This window comes from Aphelocoma coerulescens, chromosome 3 (genome assembly GCF_041296385.1).
Source record: "Aphelocoma coerulescens isolate FSJ_1873_10779 chromosome 3, UR_Acoe_1.0, whole genome shotgun sequence".
Taxonomy (NCBI): Eukaryota; Metazoa; Chordata; class Aves; order Passeriformes; family Corvidae; genus Aphelocoma; species Aphelocoma coerulescens.
This window is the reverse complement of record NC_091016.1, coordinates 25578830-25604300: the sequence shown is the minus strand read 5'-3', so window position 1 is coordinate 25604300 and position 25471 is coordinate 25578830. Positions and strand designations below refer to the sequence as shown.

General features: G+C 37.9%; 1 protein-coding gene across 20 annotated transcripts in view; it reads right to left on the bottom strand.

The window, feature by feature from the left end:
• ESRRG (estrogen related receptor gamma) overlaps positions 1 to 25471 on the bottom strand; it is a 397608-nt gene that overhangs the window by 30052 nt on the left and 342085 nt on the right. For all 20 annotated transcript variants that reach the window (XM_069009523.1, XM_069009539.1, XM_069009526.1 and 17 more), the window contains 2 exons: positions 22258 to 22368; positions 17830 to 17991 (listed from right to left, as the gene is read on the bottom strand). In XM_069009523.1, coding sequence (XP_068865624.1) covers positions 17830 to 17991; positions 22258 to 22368 — 273 coding nt within the window. The remainder of the gene's footprint in view (positions 1 to 17829; positions 17992 to 22257; positions 22369 to 25471) is intronic.

Sequence of the window (25471 nt, the reverse complement as noted above, 5' to 3'; positions counted from 1 at the left end):
TTAATTGTGCTTCTTAATCTGCTAAATTAAAAACTATAGTACAATCTTATTCAGATCACTGACAAAAAAGATCATATCAATTTGCAACAAAATGTATGAATGTTCCTATCTTTTTTAATTATACAAAGAATTTAACAGTCATATTCAATATGGCCACAGAGCGACTGAGATACAAACTCTTTCTTTTGCAATTGTGCCATCTTATCCCTCAGCACTTTCCTGTTTTATTTCAAGTCTCCCATCTTTTAATGCACAGACACCCTTCCCTAGATGATCTTTAATATCGCCACCTTCCTTCTCTTCCTTCATGTTCAGCATGATGAGATACTCCTGCAACTCTGTCTCAGCACACCGATGACTGATAATGACCAGGCAGGCACTCAACAGTATCTCAGTTACTTTTGTGCTTTACAGAGAAGCATTAAGTATGCCCAGAGATACTTCATGTAACCACGTTTTCCCCACCGTTGCTTTCAGCCTTCCTCCTTTTCTTTGCATTCTTCTGCTGTCAGACCCTCTTACTCTTTCGGGGCACCATACATCAATTTATAGTGCCACCAGCAATGCCCTCTCTTTAACTGGTGCACACCAATTTACCTACGCTTTTTTTAACTGTGCAGCTCTCACTGCTCTCAAAAGCTTAGACTTGGGCTTTATTTTGCAATCCTTACCCTATTTCTACATTCTTGCACCCACCACGTGTTGGGCTCTACCATCAGGTATTTGGGCACATTTGTCAGTAATTTTAGAGATTACACAGAAAACACAGTTGTACTTTGTAAGTATGTGCCCTTAGAGAGGTCTAAATCAAATTTTTCATGTGCTAATACTGCTGGATCATCTCTTGCTTCTTTGGCTTTCCTCTTGTCCCAGACATCTGCTTTCAAATGTCTGTTTCTTGTTGATCCTTCTTTATGGTCAACCAACACTCACTGTTGGCTTCCCTTATAGATGTTATGTGCCCTATCTATGTGATCTGAGAAGGAAAGGGGTGACAATTTTGTCACCTGTTCTGTCAAAACCCTCCTTAGCTATCCTGACTGCACAGGGCACAAGTCATTTATAGCTGGCACTTGCCAAATACACCCCTGTCAAAGAGTTAAATAACTTACTAACATCAGGAGTTTTCAGGACTGTATCATAAATGATGTCAGAAGCATAGATGAAGTATGAGGTACATTTATAAAGGAAGAATATGAGGAAGAATTTGGTCTCCCAAATCTTCCACTATGTGTCTCTGTAATTTTGATGGAGTCACAAAATCCCTCTCTGTCTCACAGTCTTTCTGTGCTAACTACAGATACTATATATACATATATATAAATTAACAGGGCTGTTATGCTATTTTATTTATTTAATGTCTGAAAACAACAACAAATATTTTAACAAAAAAAAAAGTCTACAAAGTATATTCAATGTTTCTAAAAAGTATATGAAATGGATGAAGGGATAAACTGGCTAAAATATTTAGAAAAGGAGCTTCATGTTTTCTCACACTTTTCCCACTAGCCAAGAGTGAGAAATAGACCAAAAGAGCATGAAGAGGAAGTGTTAAAGTTGAGCTCCATCCTTTTCTAAGTATTTTAGCCAGTTTATCCCTTCATCCATTTCATATACTTTTTAGAAACGTTGAATATAGTTTATAGACCTTTTTTTGGTTAAAGTTGAGCAATACAACGGAGTTTGAGATGGCTCCTACTAAGGTGACCATTTTTTCCCCATGTATTTCTATGGATGCAGGACTATGCCCACAAAATGAATGTGTCTGGCATTGCATTAGGATGAACACAAAGTACAACTAGGACCTTGACCACATAGTGCTGACTTTATAGCACTGAGTCAAGTGCACCAGTGTTGTAAAACTGTAAACAGACATTGATATTATACTGTATGTATGAAAATGCATAAAATACATTTAATTTACTCTAGGCTGTGATACAAACTGACAATTCTAAACAGAAATTTCAAAGCTAAGCCTGACACCTTTCTAGTAATTTTGCTCAGAAAGATACATATTTAGGCCAGATTTCTATACATTTGTATGTATTTTTTTTTTAATATATAAAAAATGTGTATTATTTACTCAATTGCCTGGAATGTCTATTGGAGAAATACATATTTATTTTTAAAAGCAATCCATATATTATTTACTCAGAGGATGAGAATGACTTCAAAAACCCGTTCTGGTCCATCAAATAAATACATATTTATAAATGGTTTTTAAAATGCATATTATTTATTTACCCAATGGACTGTAATGGCTCTGCTAGTGCCGTTACATGTAAATATGTAATTAGCCACATAGTAAAAAATCCCCACAAAATTTCCCTGAAAAGCATTATATTTCCATGTGTCAATGTACCTTTTCTATTGTTACTCTTTTTCTTTGAACAGCAAAAGTGATTGCCCAATGCTAATGACTAAGGCTTTGCCATATTTCAAAACCCTGCAAGCTCTGCAATTATACAAAACATAAAAGCTGAAATCCTCATTTCTTCCTTTTAAAATTAGCGTTTTGGAATCCTCATCTTGCAGTTGGTGCACCTGGCCCGGATTCTGCACCAGCCCCACGGATGTTGACCAGACTTTGTGTAACTGAGCATTCCTGTCAGTAGGAGTTTGCTCTGTTCACACACAAGCTCCTCCACACTGTCAGCCAATGCACCTGCACCACTGCTGGGCTACCCCATCTTGTACACTGCCAAACTTTACTTATGTATTTATCTTCACACGGGTTATTTTCTGCAAAGCACTAAATATCCTCAAAAATCCCTTTCTCTTGCAAGAATGAGGACAGGATATGAGACCTGCAACCCCAGGACCACAATCTATTTTATTACACAGTCCTGTATGAGTTTCTATTTGAAAAGATGTAGCACCCATCCCAAGTGTCTGGGAATTAACGTTAGGAACAAGACCTGCCAGGCCTACAAAAATAGATGCACACTCTCCAAGAGGAGTGAATAGTATCATTTTTAGTAGTACATGTGTGTAGTGCTGGAATAAGCATCACACATTAAGATGTAAATTTTATTCTCTGAGCTGAATGCCAGGTGATTAATTCTGATAGCATAGTGATCAATTGGTACAGGTGCTGCACCTGAGTAATGTTTGTTTCTGTACACACTGGTAGCAAAGGTGCAGCACTAACACAGGTGTCACTTGTGTAGCTGTGCAACATCTCTGATTTCCTGAAAACACTCACACTGGTAGTTAGGCTGTATGTAGTTCTGCCAGTTTTTTCAATTAGACCCATTATTGATGTGATGGAAAAGCAAATTAAACATACCACGGTAGTATGTAAAATGGTTAGACAGAACATAAGGTTCTGGTGCTGAGCTTCTTAGGCACATGGCCTCTGTGTGCAGCTTTACCTCACCAGTGTCTCTGGAGATTACAAAAATGGGAGACTTTTGCACGACAACTCGGCAGCACCAGTCTAGCAGCTGAGGTATGGAACATCCAGAAATACATTGATGTAAAATGCCAGGAAGCTCTAACTTTGTTAAGACAAGAGCTACAATTACTTAGTTGCTTCATTTAGATCTGGCATAAACCTCTTGTTTTCACAAAGCTGCTAGAGACTGACAGCAGTTTGAGGATAAAAATTGATATATACAGGTAATAACATCATTTTTTTCAAAATAACAAGAAATGTTTGGTAATTGATGGTACATTTTAAGTTGTCTAAATCTCTGGCATGTGGAATCAACACTGTGTGTAGCTTACAAGTATTTCTTTGCAATTTCCCCTCATTAAAGAACAAGAGTTTTGATACCAAGAATGAGTAACATGCAGTGTCTGTCCAGGACTTACTTGCTCACGTTTTCACAATCACTCCCCCCACCCTTTGCTCAACATAATGGGGAACCCAAAGCAAGTAGGTGTGCTCACTAGAAAGCCTCTTCACTAATTTCCATTTAATTCAGTTACCAAATCAAATCAAACTGCTACTGTGAAAACTATCTGTTTAGAGGGGGCTAAAGAATCTCTCCCCACAGGTCACTCCAAAGCACCTGAGATTCAGCTTCCCAAAGCAAGTAAGCTGAAACAAACACAACTAACAGGAAGCTGCAGCAGCAGGTCCACCCAGGCCACACAACTCATGGCAAGAAGTTTCTTAAGGTCAAGCACAGTAAGCCCACTGTCTGACTTTGGTGTGCTGGAAACCTACACTAAGTCAGCACAAGCCTACAAAATCCTCTTTTCTTACTTCCGCATAGCTCTGCTTGTGTCGGAGCAGAGAGACAGTATTTTGCACTCTCTCTCCCCCCCTCTCATGTCACTCAGCACTGTAAGAAGGCTCAATAATATCATTTCCAACAGGCCCAAATTCCTGTTGAAATTAGCAGTCTCCCTGCAGGTCTGCAATTTTAGGGCCTGTACCCTGTATTATTAAGTCAGTCAAAAATATCCAGGTAAAAGCTATGCTGCTTAAGACGAGGTTTTGGTTTATTTTTGTCACTCCTGAAGCCAGGGTGTAATCTTATGTCTCTTTTTCTCTTGAAAAGCATGTAAATTGCTGTACATAAATAGAGTCATTAATGGAAAGCAAGACATCACAAATCAGACAATAAACGTATCAATTAATGCCTGGGATGCACGAGGCAATCAATTTTCCCAAATCCCAAATCAATTTGAAAAAAAAAGGATAAAGAAAAACAATTTGAATTTTCACTCCTCTAAAATGGGGATAAGAAGAGAGAGGGAGGGAAGCTGGTGTGCCAATCCTTCTCACTGTCTGTCTTCGCTCGTTTTGTAATTACTAAACCTGAGGTAACTTGAAAAAATTGTGAAAAACTTACTCTGTCCGAGGAAAAACTGAAATTTCAGTTAAAAATGTCTACAAAGAAAGGAAGAGAAAGAGAGAGGAAGAATGCAGCAAGCATTAGGAAACTTTCGGCCTTCAGTCTTACACAGGCACAAGGTGCCTGCACGAGGAAAAGGGGTAATGTTTCTCTTCCTGTGTCTTTTTGTGCACTGATGGAAGTGATGTCCTACAGCATTTCAAGTCATTTATTGAAGTTTGGTGGTGGCAGTGGGAATGTTGTTAAGGGAAGTAAAAAAAGCAATGTCCATTTGAAGCTTGTCTGTGAACTTTGCATGAACCGCCAGGAATAATGTAGTGTGATGACAAGCCAGTTATACCTTCCACTAAATTTGCTGTCTGGAATGAACTGAAATAGTGTTTGGTTTGTGTAATTACGTCCATCTATCTTTATATTCCAGCGGCATATCGCAAATTGAAAATACTAAAAATTGACTGTTGGTTCTGATATTTAATGATTGCCAAAGACAAGACGATGATTTATTGGTTACTTACCGATGTGACACATTTGCATCTTATTAGACGGAGATTACTATTCCTTAAAATGCGGACGAGGCCTGATCATGTCTGATGGATTGATTTGATTTGCAAATGTAATCAAACTAATAAGAGGGAAAAAATGAGCAATAATGCCTTGTTTTTCAACTGGCAATCACTCCCCTGCCAACAACGCTGATATCCCTGACTAAGCAGCCTTCACACAGTCTTCCTGTCTCCTCAAATAAACAAAGGGATGCAAAGAGCTTGATAAGAGGATAACGAGCCAAGTATGGATGTAACATGGAGCCTGTACCTCAGCACTGTACAAATGTATCAATGGGAGTACCAGGAGAGGACTTACGGTGCCTTCAGTTCTTGAAAAGCAGTGAGCAAAAAGTCAAAGAGCAAAACTCTATGACAACAAAAGCCTTTACTGAATGAGAATGGGAAAAACTGCATAAAAAAAGAAAAGTGTCTCTAATTCAGGGAACCCCAGGAGAACAGTCCCCACAAGCACAAAATTTACAGAATAAATACCTGGAATTCCTCAACCTGATGGAAAGTTAATTGCGGAGTATATTTTGGACAATAAGATTCAAGCAACTGGAATCACTGACTGTGGCCACAGCTTCAGAGAACCAACTTCCAGGGGTATGCTGGATGTTGATTTAAAATTATTCCAAATATTAAATGCAGGGTTTCTGTTGCAGCAAACATTGTATCATTCTGGCCAGATGCTGATGTTCCTGTGAGAACTGAAATATGGTTCTAGGTAAGAGCAGACTCTTACTCAGCTTAAAGTAAATGACCCTAATTCTCCACAGTAGGATTCTTTCTCATTAATAATAAAAAAAAATTTAAAAGAAAAAAAAGCTTTGTGCAAGGAATTGCACAAAGTCCCCCTCCATTTACACAAAGGTGGTAATTCAAGCAGAAGGCAAATAATAAAGCTCTGAGGTCCATACAGGTTTCAGATTGTGACCTGCATATTTAGGGATTGATCCAAAGCAGTGAAATCAAGGCAAGTCTTTCTATTGGCCTAAATGGATTTTCATATAAAGCTTTACTAAAGAGAGAGGTTTGAGCGTGAATGCTGACAGCTGAGGAAGTGATCCTACATATATTTGGGAACACGGAGAACGCTGCACAATGCCTGTGTAAATAATGTGATTGTGCTACTTAAATATTTTCCAGACTGATTGCTAATTTGCTTCACTAAGGGATATTCGATAATGTAAAAAAACCCTTGCTTTGGGGAACAGCCATTATGAAGTGTCAGGTTAAAAACAAAGTTGAATATATAGCTCCAATTACCATGCTCAAAGACCTCAAAATATTTTCATAATTTAAAGTTTTATAGCTCATGTAATTTATACTTATTTTAACAGTGGAAAAGCATCCCGGTCAAATTCCAATTAAATAATTACATTTTGCCTACCTAAAATTCTCACTGCATTTTTAATTGGATAGGACACACTTCAGTGCTTCTCCTAAATTGTTTAGTATTGCCATTCAGTATATAAATAGCTACCACTTTCTACCATGGAGACAGTACACTTGTCCGTGCAGCTATCAATGGCAAATTCGAGTTCATCTGTGTTGGCTGCAGCACTGGAACTCAGGCACCCTGTGTGTTCCCATCACCCTGTCACAAGCTGGTTTTAGGTGTACTTTTTTTTTCCTCCAAGCTGGTTCTCTGAAAGATTGTATGTCTGTCATTGATGCTGGCTGATTATGATGCTGCTGGTTATGAACATCCAAATGTTCCTTGTCAACAGCCTCTTTTCTTGACTTTACCTCCTGAAATGCCCACCTAAGCCTCTTGTCAAACACTGCCCTCTGTAGGTTTATGCTACAAAGGAAGCAGGAACAACCCTACACAGCACGTGCCCTGCTTGTCCCCAGCCCTACCTGCACTGCCTGTCTGGAGCACCCTGTTTCCCAGTGGCCTCTTGATTAGAGAGGCTATGGTGTCCTTCACAGGAGGATTACAGATCACAATAAATTACCCATCCCCACTGATGTGCCAGGCACAATCCTGCAAACTCCAAAATTGGGTTGAATATATTCAGCAAAGCATTCAGCACAACTCATTAATGGGGTCCGGAAAACGTTCAAGGAACTCAGAACACAAAGAAACTCTTCAAAATTTACTCCTATAATCTCACTGAATGAAGATAATCTGGAATTCACAATGCATTTTGCATGTTATATCTGTAGCTGAAGATTCACTGACACTAAGCAACCTGCTCCTGAATCCACCCAACAGTTAACTTTCTCTCCGAAAAGTAGTGAAAAGTGAAGAACGGATCACAGAGCAGAATGGCTTTCTACAAGAGACTGATACAGGGAAGGACTCTAAATTCTTCTCACTACAAGCACAGTTAATTAATGAAAGACACATGGGTCACAGTTACCAGATATAGCTAGAACCGTAGCAAGTTTGGAGTCTAATGCCTACTCAGAAAGGCAGGCATGATGCTAAAGCATAGCCAGAAGAAATCTCTGGCTAGAAATGCACGCTGCAGCCTGCCAGTGTCACGAGATATTTATGCTAGAAGTGCAACTTCTTTGAAAAAATGTATGAGCAGCAGTCATTATCTGCTAAACTGTCCCCCTTAATCTCTCCAACAGCAGGATGCAAGAAAACTGCAGATCTGCCCCCGCCTCTTCTCCACCCTCACCACAACTCTCTGCTCCAGTGTTCTCGTGCAGAACATGTCAGGACTTGCTAAGCGAGATGACTCTACTCTGCAAGTGCCATTTCCATTGAACTTGGAGCCTTCTGTATCTGCAGTTGCATCTCATTTCAGTATTTGATTTCACCTCAGCTGTTAATGCAGATGATTGAAACTGATGGTGCACAACATGGCAGATGAAAACATCTTGGGGAGAAGGGTCAGAGCTATACTGTGAAATTTCCACTCGTCTATAATACGTGCCTCAGGAGTTTGGTGTGGAAAATACCTTAGGCAGACCACCATACTCTCAGAGAACTTTCCAGAACATGTTTTTAAATGAAAGGAAGGTTGTGTGTTTTCTTGCATGAAGAATTACCAAAATATTTTAATACTGCCTGCTCTGCAGTATTAAACTTGGAGATGATGAATTAAAGTAACATGGAACACTGACTCAAAAGTTACAGTCAAGTGCTCCTTCCAAGTAATTAAATACAGGGGCATCCAGTACTTGCATTCTTTGGATTCTGTGTTTCCTAGGATTCTTTCTGCACACACATACATGCCTATACGTATGTGTGTGCATAAATTGAGCATTGCCCAACAAGAAAAGCTTACTACCAATGAAGACATGAGTTCATAAAGCCCTTGTATGATCCAGCTGCTGCAGAAGGTGATTACTGCAGACTCATTTTTTAAAAACTGCTGATTCTTTTATCAGACTAGACTGAGCCCTGCCATTACAGCCCAGGTGCTCTCCTGTTATTCATACACTATATATAACCAGACCCAGGTCACCATGTGCCCTGCCAGAAACGTGCTGACTGGCTAAGGGGGCATTGCAATTCAGGTAATTAATCCTATTCTAATGTAGGTTAAGCAGGTGTGAAGCTGAACTTATCCAGGGAGAAAGTAGAGGCATTCTTAGAATTACAGGATTTAACTGGTCTCAGCTGACTTTAGGAAACTAGACCATCCTGTGTCTCTGACCCAGTCATACAGGTGGAGACCTGTCTGCTCTAAATCCAACCTAAGCAACTGGCTCTTCCCCCCCTCCCTCCTCCCATCCTGGATTTACAGTATCAACATGTATGACTGAGAAGGTGCTCTTTTCTTCCCCACCCAGAACAAAGTAAATATATTTTTGTTGGAGGCTTAGTTAGATGAGCAAGTCAAATGTTTAGTTTAAAATGGCCTAAATAGTTACCATAAGAGGGCTATGTTGCTCTAATTTTACTTCTGTGTTCCCTGTGTCTACCACAATCCTTTCAGAGGCCAACTTAAATGACATATAACACTGATCATCTTATCTCCAACAAAGCTTTCAGGAATTTTAAAACTGAAAAAAACCCTTTTTGTTTGGATGTTCTTTAAACTGTGAATCTGGCTAAAAAAAGCTTTATTTTTCTAGAGGAGAGGAGTCCTGTAAATACAAAAGTGATACTTAGTGAATATGAATGACAGGCTCAGTTCTGCTGCATCTGCCTCTTCTGCAAATTCCTCAGCTAAGGAATAATGTCAAGATTTGTTCCAACTTTCTTCCTCTGTTTCTGAGCAAGGCATCTTCCTACCTTGCAGCCATGCATTACTCATAAGAAGCTGGCCATCCTTGAGGTATGAACTGTACGGTTTGGGGAGTTTGGGAAAGGACACCCACTCAAAGCCTATTTCAGAAGTTTCAATTCTTTCATGCAAGTGTACTCTTAACTGGTGGTCTTTTAATAAGGTTGAGCTATATTATGGGGGGTGATGATGGAATGATGGAATAGTCACATGCCTGAAAATCTCATGTGCCCAGCTATGTCAGGTATGGCACCCCAGATGCTGTCCCACTTGCCACTTGCAAAAGGCCATTATTACTGAAGCCTCACATCCAGCTTGCTTCCAAAAAAAAAAAAAAAAAAAAAAAAGAGAAGGGAGATTACAGTAAAATTAAAAAGGTTAAGATACATTTAGACTTCTTACCCTCTGGTAATAAGATTAATTCCTTGTTGGCTTAGAAGAAGGAAAACTGCTACTGAGTCATCTGCAATTTACACAGACCTAATCTAGTAAACCCGTTTGTCACACAAGAAGTGGGTACAAAGGTGAGTATTGTTGTCCCCTGAGTGGAAATACTTGCTTAAACCTCGATTCTGCACAGTGCTGCAGAGTCCTGAGGTGGTGAGTACACACAGGGGACAAAGGAAACTCTCAGCTCCCACTGATACACTGACTACTGATGGGGATTTATCCCTCCAGGGCCAGATCCTTAAACAACAGAGGATGGCAGAGCACATTTGACTTGTACACCCATGACAACTGATCCTACCAAAGGCTCCTGGTCTGTCTCTATAGATTAACTGAACAAACTACCATATGTAATTTAAAAAAAATTTTGTTGTAGTATCTGACCATGGAACAAGCCCAAACAATTTCCTGCAGTTTTAGTTTGCATATTTGTACACTCCCCTCAAAAACATCTGGATCTGCTAATGGAAGAGAGTAATTATTTTTCTCATTCTTTTCCCCTCTCCTTTATTCCATTTAGCAGTGCATTTGAAAACTTGTAAATATGCAAGGAGCATTTTTAGCCTCCTGGTACTTCAGTGATACAACATCAGTGAGCAAGGAAGCAGGATCTCTAACTCTGTCTACAAGTCACCCGGGGTACTACAACACTTGATTTTGCTGGAAGAGTAATAGCAAATGGCTGCTACATCTTTTCATGCTTTTGCATTTAAGGCTCAGAAACTAGCTGGTTTTTGTTTATAGAAAGAAAATGAAAAGCACTGGCATTCATTACTGTTGATTTGCTCTCTTTTTATTAATCATTTCTTATTTTTAAAGGGCCACAGGAGTGAACAACATAATGCAATGGTAGGAAGATATTTACCAATTTAGCACCTCATTATAAAACTACTCAGAAACCTCTTTGTCTCTCGTTTAACATAATAATTATTAGTGGCAACAAAAGTGGATCCCACACTTGCACCATGATTAGCAAGTGATGAATTTGGGTTGAATATATTGCATTTTTCTAAGTAAACCTTATTATATCCCAAATCCTCAGTCTAAAAAACATCTAATTTTAAGAAAATAATTTATACTCCTGCTTAAATGCATGTTTCCAAATTAACCAGTGATATTCTATAGAAAACGGCCTCTTTTATGCTTGAAGTCTCCAGCTGCCACACAATTTATATCTCTTTCCTCCCCTCTTTGTTTTTCAGCCATTTTCCCTGAATGTCAAAGTCAATTTAGTGCATTTCACTTTGCTGAATAAATCAGAGGCGAAATCCTTGCTAAAAGTGAAAATTTGATTTGCTAAAAGGAGCTTAGGGCAACTATTAATCAATATATCCAGAGTGTCAAAGCTAAGGCCATGATAGACATGCATTCATTTGGAGATTGGTTGAGGCAGATAAAGGGGGACACTGGGAAAGAAAAAAAAAAAGTGCAACAGCCAGACAGTGTAGTGTGAATGTTGGGGGCATGGGTGGAGGGAGAGGACTGATTCAAAAAAAAAAAAAAAAAAAAGAAAGGCGACCAAACAAAAAAAAAAGCAGACAGTCACTCAGAAGGAAAAAGCAAGTACTTGTATAGGAATAAAAGGTGAATTTAATAGAGACTTAGAGTCACTGCTTAATTTTGATCTTGAGAGAAGAGGATATTTTTAAATAAGGGACTTTTTGTCCTAAAAACTCCCGCTATGTTAAAAGATAAAAATTGAGCTGAGTTCTTTTGTTACCTGCTAATTCCATTTTTTTACTTTGTTACGATTTTGGTGATGATTACTCTTAAACTAGCTTTTTCAACAAATAGGTAGAGATTTTGAAGTTATAACTGGCAAGAGTTTCAGCTGCTTTTTTGAGTTTTACTGCACATTTATTTTATATTCACATATAATTTGCAGGTGGTGAGATGTTTATATGTTTGGGATTATTTTTTTCCCCCCTTGGTTAATTTAATGCAAGTAAAAAAATGCCAGAAGTGACTAACCTGGAAACTAAAGTGCTTTTTTTACCCCAGGACATCTATGTCTAGCATTATTAGAAACCTTCTCACTTCTCCAGTGCTGTCTCTCTCAATTCTGAACTGGAACTTGCAGACACACTAGGAGTGTATGCATCTCTAGTTGTACACAAAGCCACTACTCTTTTGTACTGAAATAAGCTGAAATTTTTAAAAACATAAACAGATCTTTTGGTTACTACCTTTTGCCACAGTACAGGCCCTTGTTTTGTTTTGAAAATGCTAGGAGACTTGTGGACGTGTTTATTCCATGCATTATCCTACCTCTTCCTCCCTGCCTTGCAAAATCACTTAAGCCCTCTCTGTGATACTACCTTCACAATATAAAAAAAATGAAAATTGCCACCATTCCTAGCACTTCAAATGACAGGACAGATGAACTGCTGGCATTTTAGGCACACTGCTGTTCCATTCTGCTTAAGAGAAACCCGAATCAACATGGTGATCTAAACCCCGGCAGTGTTGGGTGGTCCATCCATGCCAATGCTCAAAAATAAAACCGGCTGCCAATTGCTGATTTCCCATATTGTACAATTCAGTGACAGAGGTCAAGGAAGTCATTAGTTTTTGAGAAACCTCTTGGCTGAAATCTCTACCCTCAAGGCCCAGGGAATGGTCTGCCTTAGATCACATGTCACACAAGCTGTGAGTTCAAGAACGTTTCCCTCATAGGAAGAGCAGGTCTGGTTTCTGTACTTAAAGCATGTTTGTAGAAGGAGTTAAAAGAAGGGCAGATACCAGGCTTTTGATAAAGTGTCCCAGTTAACACACTGAGAAAGGGCAGGATGTCCTGATTCCCCGGGAGGCTCAAGTTATTATTACTGCCAACCTCTTAGCACCTCACAACTCGTACTCCATTCCATGTCACATGAGCAGCGAACACCACATTTACATGTCCAGCTGTCTGTGGAGGGACAGGCAGCATGTGATGGGGTGCTCTCAGAAGCTGCAGGACTGCATCTGAAATGGCCCTAAATCCAGCTAGCAGCACAAGAGACTAGAGAAGGCTGAGCACAAACTTTACACCAGCAGGCAGCATGGTACAGACATACATACAGGAAGACACCTGTCCCCCTTGCAGAGCTGAGATTCTCCACGGGCTGCCCCAGTAACAATCCACAGAAGTCATTGTGGTAAACTTTTTTCTGCACTTTTACCTACATGGGGTGGTACTTCTGAAACACATGGTGAGAAAAGGGCATTTTAGAAATGACAACTCTGCAGCAAATCATGCTCTTGTTCAAGTATTAGAATGTCAAACTACACCCCTGAGAGCTGCTTTGGAAAGGAAAGCTTAAATATTGTCCTCCACAAAGAGTATGCTGGAACAACAGTGTTTCACAAAACATTAACAGCAAAATAGTCAGAACACCCTTGTATTTGTTACATTAAAATAATACTCTTTTTTCCACTTTTTTTAAAATATTAGCACCAGTGGCAGTATCAATTTCTAACTATTCCCTTCCTTGAACACTGTTCTGCTAAAAAAACAGTTGAAGACAAGCAGGCTTATTTTACTAAATAATATAACTAGTTATTTTTGATGTATTAGTCTGATTTACTGTTTCCAAACAGTTTTTCATCTTAAGTGCAAAAAGTTGATTTCTATGGTCTGGTTTATGTTTTTTCATGCATGCAAATTTTGTCGAGAACATTTTGTCTTTAGCTTCCTGTTATGCACATTTTTAAGAGCTTAATGTTTGCTGCCTCCACTTAATATGAAAGAATGTTGCACATTTTGGTGAATGTCAATGAGAGAGTTACAAAAATCATGCCGAAACAACTCTGTTACTGTGAGTAGGTATCAGCAAAAAGCCACCCTCTACAGAGAAAGTTTAATTAATAAAATGCAACCAATGAAATGGAAACACCCCAAAATACAATGTGATGGGGAAGAAAGTCAACTACCAGAAAATACTGAATTAAGAAAGGCTTCCTTATTTAAAAGATGAATAAAGTAAAATAAAATAAAGTAAAATAAAGTGAAGTGAAGTGAAATGAAATGAAATGAAATAAAATAAAATAAAATAAAAATAAAATAAAATAAAATAAAATAAAATAAAATAAAATAAAATAAAATAAAATAAAATAAAGTCTTGCAGAGGCTTCCTAATATATTTACAATTTATTTAGGTCAGTTAGTAGTTTTGTCTCACCATGCAGGAGACCAAGCAGCATCAGCCTCTTCCCTAAGCACCTTCAGTATTTTACTAACAAAGTTACAGTACATCAGAATATTTTAATCTGACACAAAGAACAACAATAGATCTGACTGCTGGCCTGATAATCTTCTTATCACACCCTGTGAAACCTAGCTCTAATATTTGACTGAGCCTCCATTACTCGGCAACACATTCTAAAAAGGCCAACAATGGAGAGAGAATGAAGTGGAGTGTGGAAGTACCTCCATATCTACATAAAAGAGATTAGAGGCGACAGCGTTCCATTTTACAGCTCAATCATATTGTGTTAGCATGCGCTTATCCGAGCGCGGATGAAATTGAAAGAGAAATAAAAAAGAGTCAGGCAGATAGGAACCATAAAAGCGAGGCATGAGCAATTTCCAAGGATATAAAAGGATGCTAATGGCGGGGCCCTGTCATTCTTAAAAAGGGCTATTAGGGCACCATCATCTGTTCTTGTGCCCTTACGCCTCTCTAACTAAAGTCAAGCATTTCCTAATGCCATTGTGATCTTTTTCTTCTTCAGATAAGACATGGTCATGTTTCATAACAACACACTTTCCATTTATTTGATTTATAAATGCAAGGAGACTAATTCTATTTACTGATAAAGCCTTTCCATATATATTTTTCTTTCAATATTTCCTTTTGTAGATGGTATAGATTTTTTGTTCAATAAAAGCAACTATTGAAATATTTCCAATACCACAAAAATACTAATGATTTTATGAAAGGACTTCAACTTTGTGTAATTTGAAAACATTTTTTAGTCTATGACTGAAATGGGAAACGGTTGGCCAGGGCAGAATGAATATTGCATTGTTACCTTTTCGTAGATAATCCTATTAAAAGACTTTTTTTCAGAAGAGCAAAAACATTGCTTCAGTTTCCTCCACAAAGACAAATTTTACTTTGCAATGCTTTAGAGCTGAGATCTTTATTAGTTATTAAGCACCTGATATATAAGGGCCTTTAATTACACTGAACCTTAAGAAATCACTATAGTAAAGAAAGATTTGCTGATTGCTGCTTTGCTGTGCTAGGCACAAATTCACTACTGGTATAATTAATCGACTCTACGAGATTTACACCAAGGGTTTACTTAGTCCACCAAGCTGCAGTGAACTTTTATGCAATTTGCACCCCTTTCCTAATTCATACTTTTGCCCATCCTGTTATGCTTCTGCCTACAGTAACATTTGTTAGCATAGCAAACAGGCAGCACCAATCCAGGCTCTTCCAGAGGTTGTTTTGTGCCAGACATTAGCTGAGCGTAGGCAGTCCGAATGGAGCCATACTCCAACATTCAAAACCAAGCCACAAACGCCCAACATATTTGACCTTTAGCATGTCCAGCCCTTTTGCATTTTGATTTTTGTGATCAAATGCCAAACAAGCACAGGCTTTATCACTGTCCTCTGTTACCTGAAGGCTTATAAAAAGATTGTCTTTATTTCCTGGTTTTTTTTTAAATTCTCATTTGTAAATTAAATCAGGTAAGTACAATTCCCTAGGGTGGCTTTACTGCTGTAGGTATGGTTTGAGTTTACTTTGCACTAAAATGCTGTCTTGTGGCAGGTAAGTTCCTTGAGTGGTTTAGATTTCAGACTTTAAATTTTCAAGGCCAGCTTACAGCATCCAATACCTTCTCCACACTAACCAAAGCCATAGTTTTAAAGGCTGCTTAGTCTCATCCCTCTGCTCTTCCCATCCCTCCGCTCTTCCCATCCCTCCAGCCAAATCCAAGCTATACAGCATATTCACAAATCAGACTGACAAAAGTTCTCCTGCAACTGCTACGGAGCATGACTGACTTCTTTGAGAGCTACTTTATTTTGGTTAAGGTGATCTAGGTATCTTCCAAAGATGAAACTCAAACTCACCTACTTAACTCATTTTGACTTAATTTGGGGTGCTTTATTAGCAACCAGTGTAAGACAAAGTAGCTACTATAATACAGAGTGATGTTTAAATTAGTTTACAATTTGCTTGGGCTCATCTAGAACTGCTCTGAACAAAGCCATTCAGAAATGTCAGCTGTGTTCCTAACCACTGTAACAAATTGTTGCCTGAACGCTGCACACCTAATGACTTCAAATTAGCTGCACTGCGATATTGCCTGACAGTTCGTTACGACTGTTAGCAACATAGCCGGCGTATCATGACCAATAAATTGGTTTCAGTGTGGGCTGGGAAAGGGACTTCCATCAATTTGATTAAAGAAATTACTGTAGCATTCAAAGCATAAAGACAAACTAGTTTAAGGAGACAGAAATAAGTTAACTGTACCAGAAAAACATTGCTTGTGATACAAGAGCTTGTTTATACACCGTTTGTGGCACAGAGAATGACTAAATTCCAACTATTTTAGTGTCTGTAGGCTGTTGTCTTTCCTCTGAAGTGACCAAAAAACACTTCATAAAGGTACAAATTATTCTTCACTTTGCTTTTTATACATATATTGTGTTTATATTTATCTAAGATGACCCAGAAGAACTGGTTAGCACAATGGAAAAAAAAGAAACAAACAGCAAAAATATTTCTTTGCAATTTCTTTTGAAATTAGAAAGAAAATACATTTAACTCTGATAAACAAACAGCTGACCGGATTATTTATTCTACTATTAAGGAGTTCCAAAATCACATCTAAAATGAGAATGACGTATTACTCTGAGGAATTAAAGGTTATCCACTCTCATGCTTAATAAGGCTCCACTATCAAAATTAGAAAACTAATGAGCTGATGAAAACACACCAACATGCTCACTCATCTGCTGGACTAGAAAAACACCTTAAGAAACAAGAGAAAAAGCTGACCTTTTTTTGTGTGACTTTACCATTTGTGAAAGGTGATAGACTGAGAACCCTGGAGACTTCTCTAAGTTTGTCTGCTAGCTTACAGAGCAAGAACAAACACCTCAGCACTGGGGAGGGGGAAAAATACACCTGAAATGTTATCTGAAGGAATTACTAATCTTCTGAGAAACTAGTTTTGATGACCCCCATTTTTCTTGCTAATAAGAGTGCCAGTCAGCTTTTATAATATCAGTGCATTTATGTGACACAGACTGCAGTCCATTCCATGCAGACCAAGGAAATACTAAGTTGTAAGAGGAGACTTTTTGGGACAATTCAGTTCTTTCTACTGAATTGCTGGTACAATTCAGTTCTCACACTAGCTCAGTCAATGAAGAGAACAATTCCTCTATGCCTTGCCAAAATATAACTGAATTTTTTTGCCTCCTGTGGTCAGTAGTGCTGCATTTATGTAACAGAGGGGCCACACTTACATTCAGATACTGCTGAATCAGATGACTACAGAGGAGAGGACTTGTATGACCCTTTACACCAGGCTAATGCTCTGGATAGCAAGGGAAATTTACCTTAATAAAAGCAATACATGAAAAAAAAAATTCTCTAAGCAGCATGTAAAACTTATTAACATGGTAACACTCACAGCAACAGCACCGCTACCTCCAAGGTAAGATACATGATCATCTAAACTATGTTCTGTGGGAATATTCTGGAGCCTTAGGAAAACTTTATGCATTGCAGGAAGAAAGAAAAGTAGTATTTTTTACCAGCACAGAATAACCCATGCAATGACTTCTGTATGTTGTCTATTTGCAATAAATACTGTATGTACCTGGAATATGCTTAGCCCATCCAATGATCACCACCAGTTCTCTGTCTGCCAGGTCACAAAGAGTGGTAAGTGCTTTGATGTCACTGTCTGGAACAGTGGGGTCAGGCATAGCATAGATCTTCTCTGGTTCAGCCACCAGCAAATGGGAGACAATCTTGTTATCTGTAAAAATGGTCCAGAACATTACAAGATCACCAGCAGCATCATTCTACATTGCAAACAGATGGCTCAGATTTCAAAGTGCACAAGAACTTGTCTTAAGACACTGAACCTAATTACACCATATTGTAACTTCATAGCCTTCTACAAGTGGTTACAGCACAAACAGATATGATCCATTAACAGTGTTTATCAAGCCAGACATGTATGTTCTTAACATAATAAATTTAATGGAACATAAAAATACATGACTCCCTTTTATTACCAGAGTACAAACTTTATAGGAAAAGATTAATGCATTATAATGTATTTGGGACTGTGCAAATAGGTAGGTTTTGCCTTTATCTAATTACCTGCAACCCACCCCACCCCTTAAAGGCAGGGGCATTTTTGAGTGAGTAAATACCACATGCACTTAGTCAATCACTGAAATCTGTAACTTCTGTCAGTGACCCCAACTACCATTCTTTATGTACAAAACCAGACTCATGATCTCCTCATTTCTAAACAGGAAAAAAACAAAAAATGAAAGAGAATAAAGAGTGTAAAACTAAGCAAAGTATGAAAGTATGCAAACTCTACCTCTGAAAACTGGTTTTGTGCAAAGAATGATACTTTATCATAGTCACACACTGCTTATTTTTATCTATATAGCATTTTCATTCATGGGTTAAATATTTACTTTTTCATTCATTCATTTTGATTCATTCAGATGACTTGTGAAATCTATTTGGAATGATCAATTAAGTTATATGGAAAAGTGCTGAGAGGAAATAAGAGTAGAAGAGCCCGCAAGATTTACAATACGGTGTTGCTATTCTGTAAGTAGGATAAACATAAAATGAGCACTACATCCATGTGAAGGCACAATGGAAATATTTTATCTCTATACAGGAGCCTGATTTATTACTCTGAGAAGGCAGAACTGAAAAATGGGAAAAGGACTAATTCATTAAACCTCCTAATACAGGGTACATTACTATACTTCCCAATATATTTACATTTTACTTTCCCTGGTAGGTACATCTTTTGACCTCAAATGCACCATGAGAATTTAAAGCCCAAATGGCACCCTTTGTGATTTTACATTAATCTGTTCCCTTCAGTCAGATCAAAAGTTATAGGGCTTGATATAAATGGGATTCCACCATGAGAAGACACCAAGTATTTTCTGAGTGCAGAGAATGCTGCCAGAATTAGTATCATTTTCCCCATCTGCATGTAAGTCACAGGATGGACCACATTGTCTTCCTGCAATGGAAGCTGACTGGGATGTGTTTGCCCAGCAGTGTCAGAGAGGATCCCTACTAGTCCATGACGTATTTCCATAAAATACTCAATTCAGATTTCTGATACTTTATTGCTCTTTAGTGACAGAGACTTCTTGATTCTGATCTACTGTCTCTACGATTTTTGCCTTATTCCAAATATGTGTGTCAGAAGTTGTGATATATGTTAGTCCTTCATATAGTAAGTGCAAGAGCCAACTGGAAACCATCATATCAAGCATGTTTTATTACAAGGGGACATATTCATGGCTTTATATGAACCATAGGAACTACGCCAACTGATGCAATTCTTGATCTCAGTAGCCTACTGATTATCAAACTGATTAATGAGGAATTCTATTCTTATTTAAAAATGACAGATGGTTATATTTTTAACTTATACTGGCAAACAGCCTTTGCACCTTTTTTTATTTTTTAAACAGTCTCTTCATAACCTGTTCAATTTTGCACAGGAAACATGTAAGTAAGAAAAGATAACATTATTTCTTCCCAAATTCCAGTATTTTTAATTGGTTAGGAAAAGAGGATAAATTAATTAACAGTTTCTCAACATCCAAACATATGCAGCTGAGGACTTCTACTTTTTGGGTTTTTAATCCATGAGAAATGAATGAAGAAGCACTCTCATCCCCGAGTTCTGGGTTTTTTCCCCTGCGGCAGAAGAAATGGCCAAAGAACCACTTTCATTCTTGTATGAGGTTCCTCACCAATGGCATTCTGTAGATGAGTTAGGAATATTGTATATTTTGACTAGGATTTGCAAAATCTCAAATCCTTTTTATTTTTGCCATCAATAAGATCTACAGGCAGGCCATTAAATTTCACAGTGAAGCTGGAAAATACAATAGAGATCAGAAGTAGGTGTAGGTAAGATATTCCCAACACCTGCTCTTTCCTTATAGGGGGAAAAAGCTACATGGCACATGCATTAGCATAGAACATAGGAAAATTCTGAATGTACTCAGAAAACTCCATCACTCAGGAAATTGAATAGCCATGAGCACTGTTTCTAGGTAAATCTTATTTAATGTTTCCCTAATTAGAATCAATAGAACCCAATTTTCATTCCTGTGCCTTTGTTATGCACAAACTATCAGTCAGAGTCCAGAAAATCTCCCAGGCTACTTCCACACAAAACCGATTCAACTGTTTCAAGTCTGGACACTTATCTGTCAGGATTTGAAAACTAAGCTTTAAAGTGTTTGTTACAAAATTGTTTGTACTTGGACCAGCTAAGGAAAATGGAGGGAGGCACTCAGATAATGAGTAATGATTTATGAGGAGGTTAGTTTATCTCAGACAACTGGAGCTAACAGAAATCGGTGTAGTTATCGCCTTATAGGTAATGTAATGCACCACGTTGCAATAATCTTGGGTTTACACAGAGATTCTTGCATTTCAGTACAACTGCATTAACCTCTGTTCATATCTTAAGGGCTTGGAGCTTTTGGGTTGGATTTTTTTTTTTTTTTTGTCTGTTTGGTCTTGGCTTTTTGTGGTATGTTAGGCTATCAACATTTCTACTCAATGACAATATCAAGTAAATGAAAAACTGACAATCTGTGCACCCAGGAAAACTAAACCTCTAATGAAATTAAGCATTAGAGTTTATTAAATTTTATTGTATTATCAGAAAGTTTTTATTATAATGTGCAAAATCTGCTTAGTGCAGCCCTAGATTGTATTTACAGAACAGTGGGACAGCTTATAGAGGCTGAGTAGAAGATGCCAGATTGGACAATTGAAGGAATATAATCAGCATAATGTTTTTTGGAAAGGCAAAAGGAAACTATGCCATATGTTCACTTAAGCCTTAATTTTATGTAAAACTGGCTGTTTTTTCTTTGACACAGCTAAAATGCCCTTTCACTTACAGTTCAAAGACTGTTTATTTGCTCTCCAGATCCCCATATGCTCAAACGTATTGTACACAGCACTGTCCCCTACTGGGGAACACCATCAGAAACAGATTCCATTTTCCACACAGCCAGGTATTTTCAAGGGGCTAAAACTGCCATGTGTGTTGTCAGAGGCTTAGGGGCAGAGGCAAACGGAAGACAAGAAGGAATTTGCCCTCTTTATTTCACTGGCTTATTTATCCACGTTAGGAGCAAATTAACCTCCTCAGCAGGAGCAACTGGACGTGTGTATTCCCATTTGAAATCGGAAGAGTTTACAACACTTGATACAGCCTGTGTGTCTTTTCAGGGTAATATACCAGCCTCTTGCACTACAGCTATAATGCTATTAAATTTACTTCATGGAATTAGTACAGTCACTGCTTGAGTTTATATAAGCTGCAAAGCAAAACCCCTAACTATTTTTAGTTAATCGCAAAGAGGATGGAACTTGTATTTTAGCAGTGAGATGATCATCTCTTTCTCTCTTAATTTCAGCCTGGCTAGATACAATCAAGGACATTATTAAAACATAACTAAACAAAGCAAAAAAAAAAATCCATGAGGGTACTAGAGCCCAAACTACCAATTTCAGCTTTGTTATTAGTGTGGCATATTGCTGTTTTAATCTAATGCTAGGTAGTGTATTAATGTATAGGTATAAATTAATGAGGCTCTTAATGTATTTTCATTGGGAGGTTGAGCAGTCAAACTCATTTAGTTAGTGAAAACTACAAAAATCACTTTCTTGTGAAATCTGGAAGTAGAAGCTTCAATGAGCTAATGATCACAGTATGAACCATTTTATGTACCACTGAAAATAAAGATAACCTGTAAATGTAAAATTTGCACTGCATAAACCATGCTTTTATACACTTCCACCTGTAAAAACACTCTGTTCAACTCCACTTGAGAAAGATGAGCATATTTAAAATAAAACCTGTTAACAGCTAAATTGATATAGTCTTCATGGTATTATTTTCTGACCAAACCCCTGTTCCACTCAGAACGAGCTTGACAAACAGGGCTAGGAGTCAATAGCTTGCACTCAGAGAGAAATGCTGTGTATGTAGTGTACTCACATGGCTTTTTTGCTGGCTGAACTAGCTGAGGGTTCAGGTATGGGCTGTTCTCTGCATCTATTCTGCGCTTGTACTTCTGGCGACCTCCACGTACTCGGTCTAGGCGCACACCTACATTTGGAAACACAAGCAAACATGTAATTAAATACATTATGAGCATGCCTTTCAGGTAACAATCTCCTATTTCCTGCCTTCCAATATTTATATTAAAAGCATGTTTATTTCAAAAGATTAATTTTGGAAAGCATGGGAAGTCAGCATTGAAAGTATCTGCGAGCAGTTTAGAGTTTCACACATGCAAGACTAAGTATACAGCATAATTTCCTGTTCATTTGAAACCATTCATTCATTTTTACATATTATTAAAAACAGCTAACAAGTTTAGTTTCCATTTGAAAGAGCCTAATCTTAAGTCATCTTTGCCAGAAGCAGAATTTCAAAGCTGTAATAAACACCATGGATATAGAAGCATAACATTATGAGCAGAGAAGTACAGAGAATTAGAACTTTAGAAACAATGAGTGCTGTATACAGTTTAGATAGTCAAAACCAAATTAAGATGGATTAACATGGCCAGAGGATACAAAGTAAGTATCCCCAGTAAAATAAGACTGCATATGTGGCCTAAAGACTGAAATTGTTCATGAGGATTTGAAAGAAATTGTATGGCTGTGCATTTAGATGTCATCAGTGATGAATTAACATTTGTGTTCTACCTCCATACTGTTCATTCCTTCAATACGGAATTCTGCTGCCTGGTTTGTATGGATACCTGGGAGTTTACCTTCCTGAAACAAGCTATAGCTGCTCTCATTGACAAAATGAAACAAGAAGAAAGGCTGCAAAGACAGTAGGTCTTACAAAACAAGGAAATATTTTGTATTTCTTTCTGAGTCACCCAGGCAGATTTCCAAACAACCAGGATGAATGTGACTAAAACCAAGTAGTAACATAACACAGAAGCTGAAGAACTTGGCACATATGCAGAGCAACAGGACAAGTAAAACCAAGTGCAAAATTTGTCCCTGATGACATGGATTTAACAACACAAGAATGCAAGGACACATTAAGTATCAACGGCCTCTGTGAGCGATGTAATAAAGTGCAACTCACTTTCTCACTTCTCATTGTCTATTTTAGCTCTCCTCCCTCTATGTATATTTTCTATTGCTATTATTGTGCCCCACTCTTCTACTTTCCAGCCCTCTGATCTCTCCCTTGCACAAAATACCTCCAGAACTGGCTTCTGGACAGCAGGAGAATCCACCACCAAAGAAGTTACAGTTCATGTGCACAGCAAGACAGCACAGAGTTTACGTGCTGTCTATGGACTTGCACCGGTAGGGCAGTCTAGTTACCAAGAAACCTCTGTCAGTCTTCTTTCCTTCTCAAAAAACAAAAAGGATAGACTGGGTTTTGGTAAAGGAAAATTCTTTTGCCAACTAGCTGGAAATCCAAGGCCAACTGTTGATGGGGTGGTTTTGTTTCTTTTTTGCTTGTATTTCCTGGGTTTCTAACGCAGGAATGAGATGTTTGTTTTAAGGACACAACCAACATCTGCAATTATAATTCAGTGAGTTGTATACAACAGTGCTCAACAGCTTTTGCTTACCAGGAAAGCGGGCAATGATCACCTATACTTAACAGTGAAATTTCACTTGGTTTAGTGCAGAAGACTCTGTATGTCACTCCATCAAACCCAAGAAGTACATTTCTCACTGTATGTCACCAGCTGTATTTGTGTGGATCACATGATTTAAACAGTAACACAAATGAACCACATAGCCCAAGAGGTCAGTGCATAATTATGAACAGAATCTTATTTATAGTAGTTACCTATGTAACTTGTGACTAATTTGTGGTCCAAGCTGTTTGATAAAGTTTATGCTGATTCAATCAACAGAGCATAGTTATTTCTGTTCGTTTTTAAAGTTATACGGGGAAATGCCTGAACTACAGAACCAGTTTAAAAACTGACACCTCAAATCTTTCCAAAACTGAAGATAACTCACTGTTCTTCACACTTAAATCGGGAGTTTGAGCTATACCTGAAGCAAATGACATCCAGGACAATACCTTGCCATAAAAACAAATAGCAAAAAAGCAAGGTTTGATAGTTGAATATTCAGAAATAGGCAGAGGATTAGAACAAGCCACATGCAATATTGGTGGGATTATGAAAAAGACTGCCCATCATTTGAAGAAAAATAGACAGAAAATGATTTCTGCATAATTCAGATGCCATCCTTCTTTCTGCTTGGGAACAGATTTCATAGTGATAAAGGATGGATAGCATCGGACAGAAGTATGTTTAATCAAAAAGTAATGGAACTGAAGCTTAAATTAATATAAATCTACCAAGATGAACAATTTTTTTTACCTCCTTTGCATTAGATGAGATACACATTCAAGCCATTCATATACTCAATGGGAGGAAATACAGAAAAGTGTCACAATAGCAAAATTTTACTTAGATCTCTGCCTTCACCTAATATATATCACTATATCTGTAAATAAAGCTTTCTTTTAAAAAACCCCAACTTCTAGCTAGATAACTGGGGAGCAATTGTATTGCACATTTTAAAATTACCTAAGTCTATAACAGAACTAATTCCAATTTTAATGTGAAAACAGTTTTGATAACATAACACCAATAGACTATTAAGTAGAGATTTATAACCCTTCCATTAAAACTGACAGAGCTTACCATCATTTTGGCTCCTAAGATTTCCTTGCTCCTAGTGCTATAAGAAAGTAGATACTTTGGAAGCAATTTCTGATAATCTAACATACCCTAAGTGGTATTTTTCTTCCCAAGGGTCTTTATAGAAGTAAACACAATGCAAGACACTGCTTAAGAAACTATACCCATCCGACATTCCATAAAAACTTTGGAGTTTGGCATGTAGCAAACCGAAATCCAGAGGTTCAGGAGTATATGCATGCATATTCCCCTGTAACTCCTATAGCTTGTATGAGAGAATTCATTACATAAAGATATATTTATCTGCTCTCAAGACAGTAGCAACTGATGCCTCCTTTGTTAGAATAACAAAGGGAAGAAATAAAAATAGTTTTGTCCACAAAAATCCTCATTTGGGGCAGGAGGAGCATTACATCAGTCACAGTCTGTATTCCACACAGTCTGTATTCAGACTATTAAGGAGGATATTGTGACATCTGGAGAAATTAAGCAGACCTCTGCTTCAGCTCT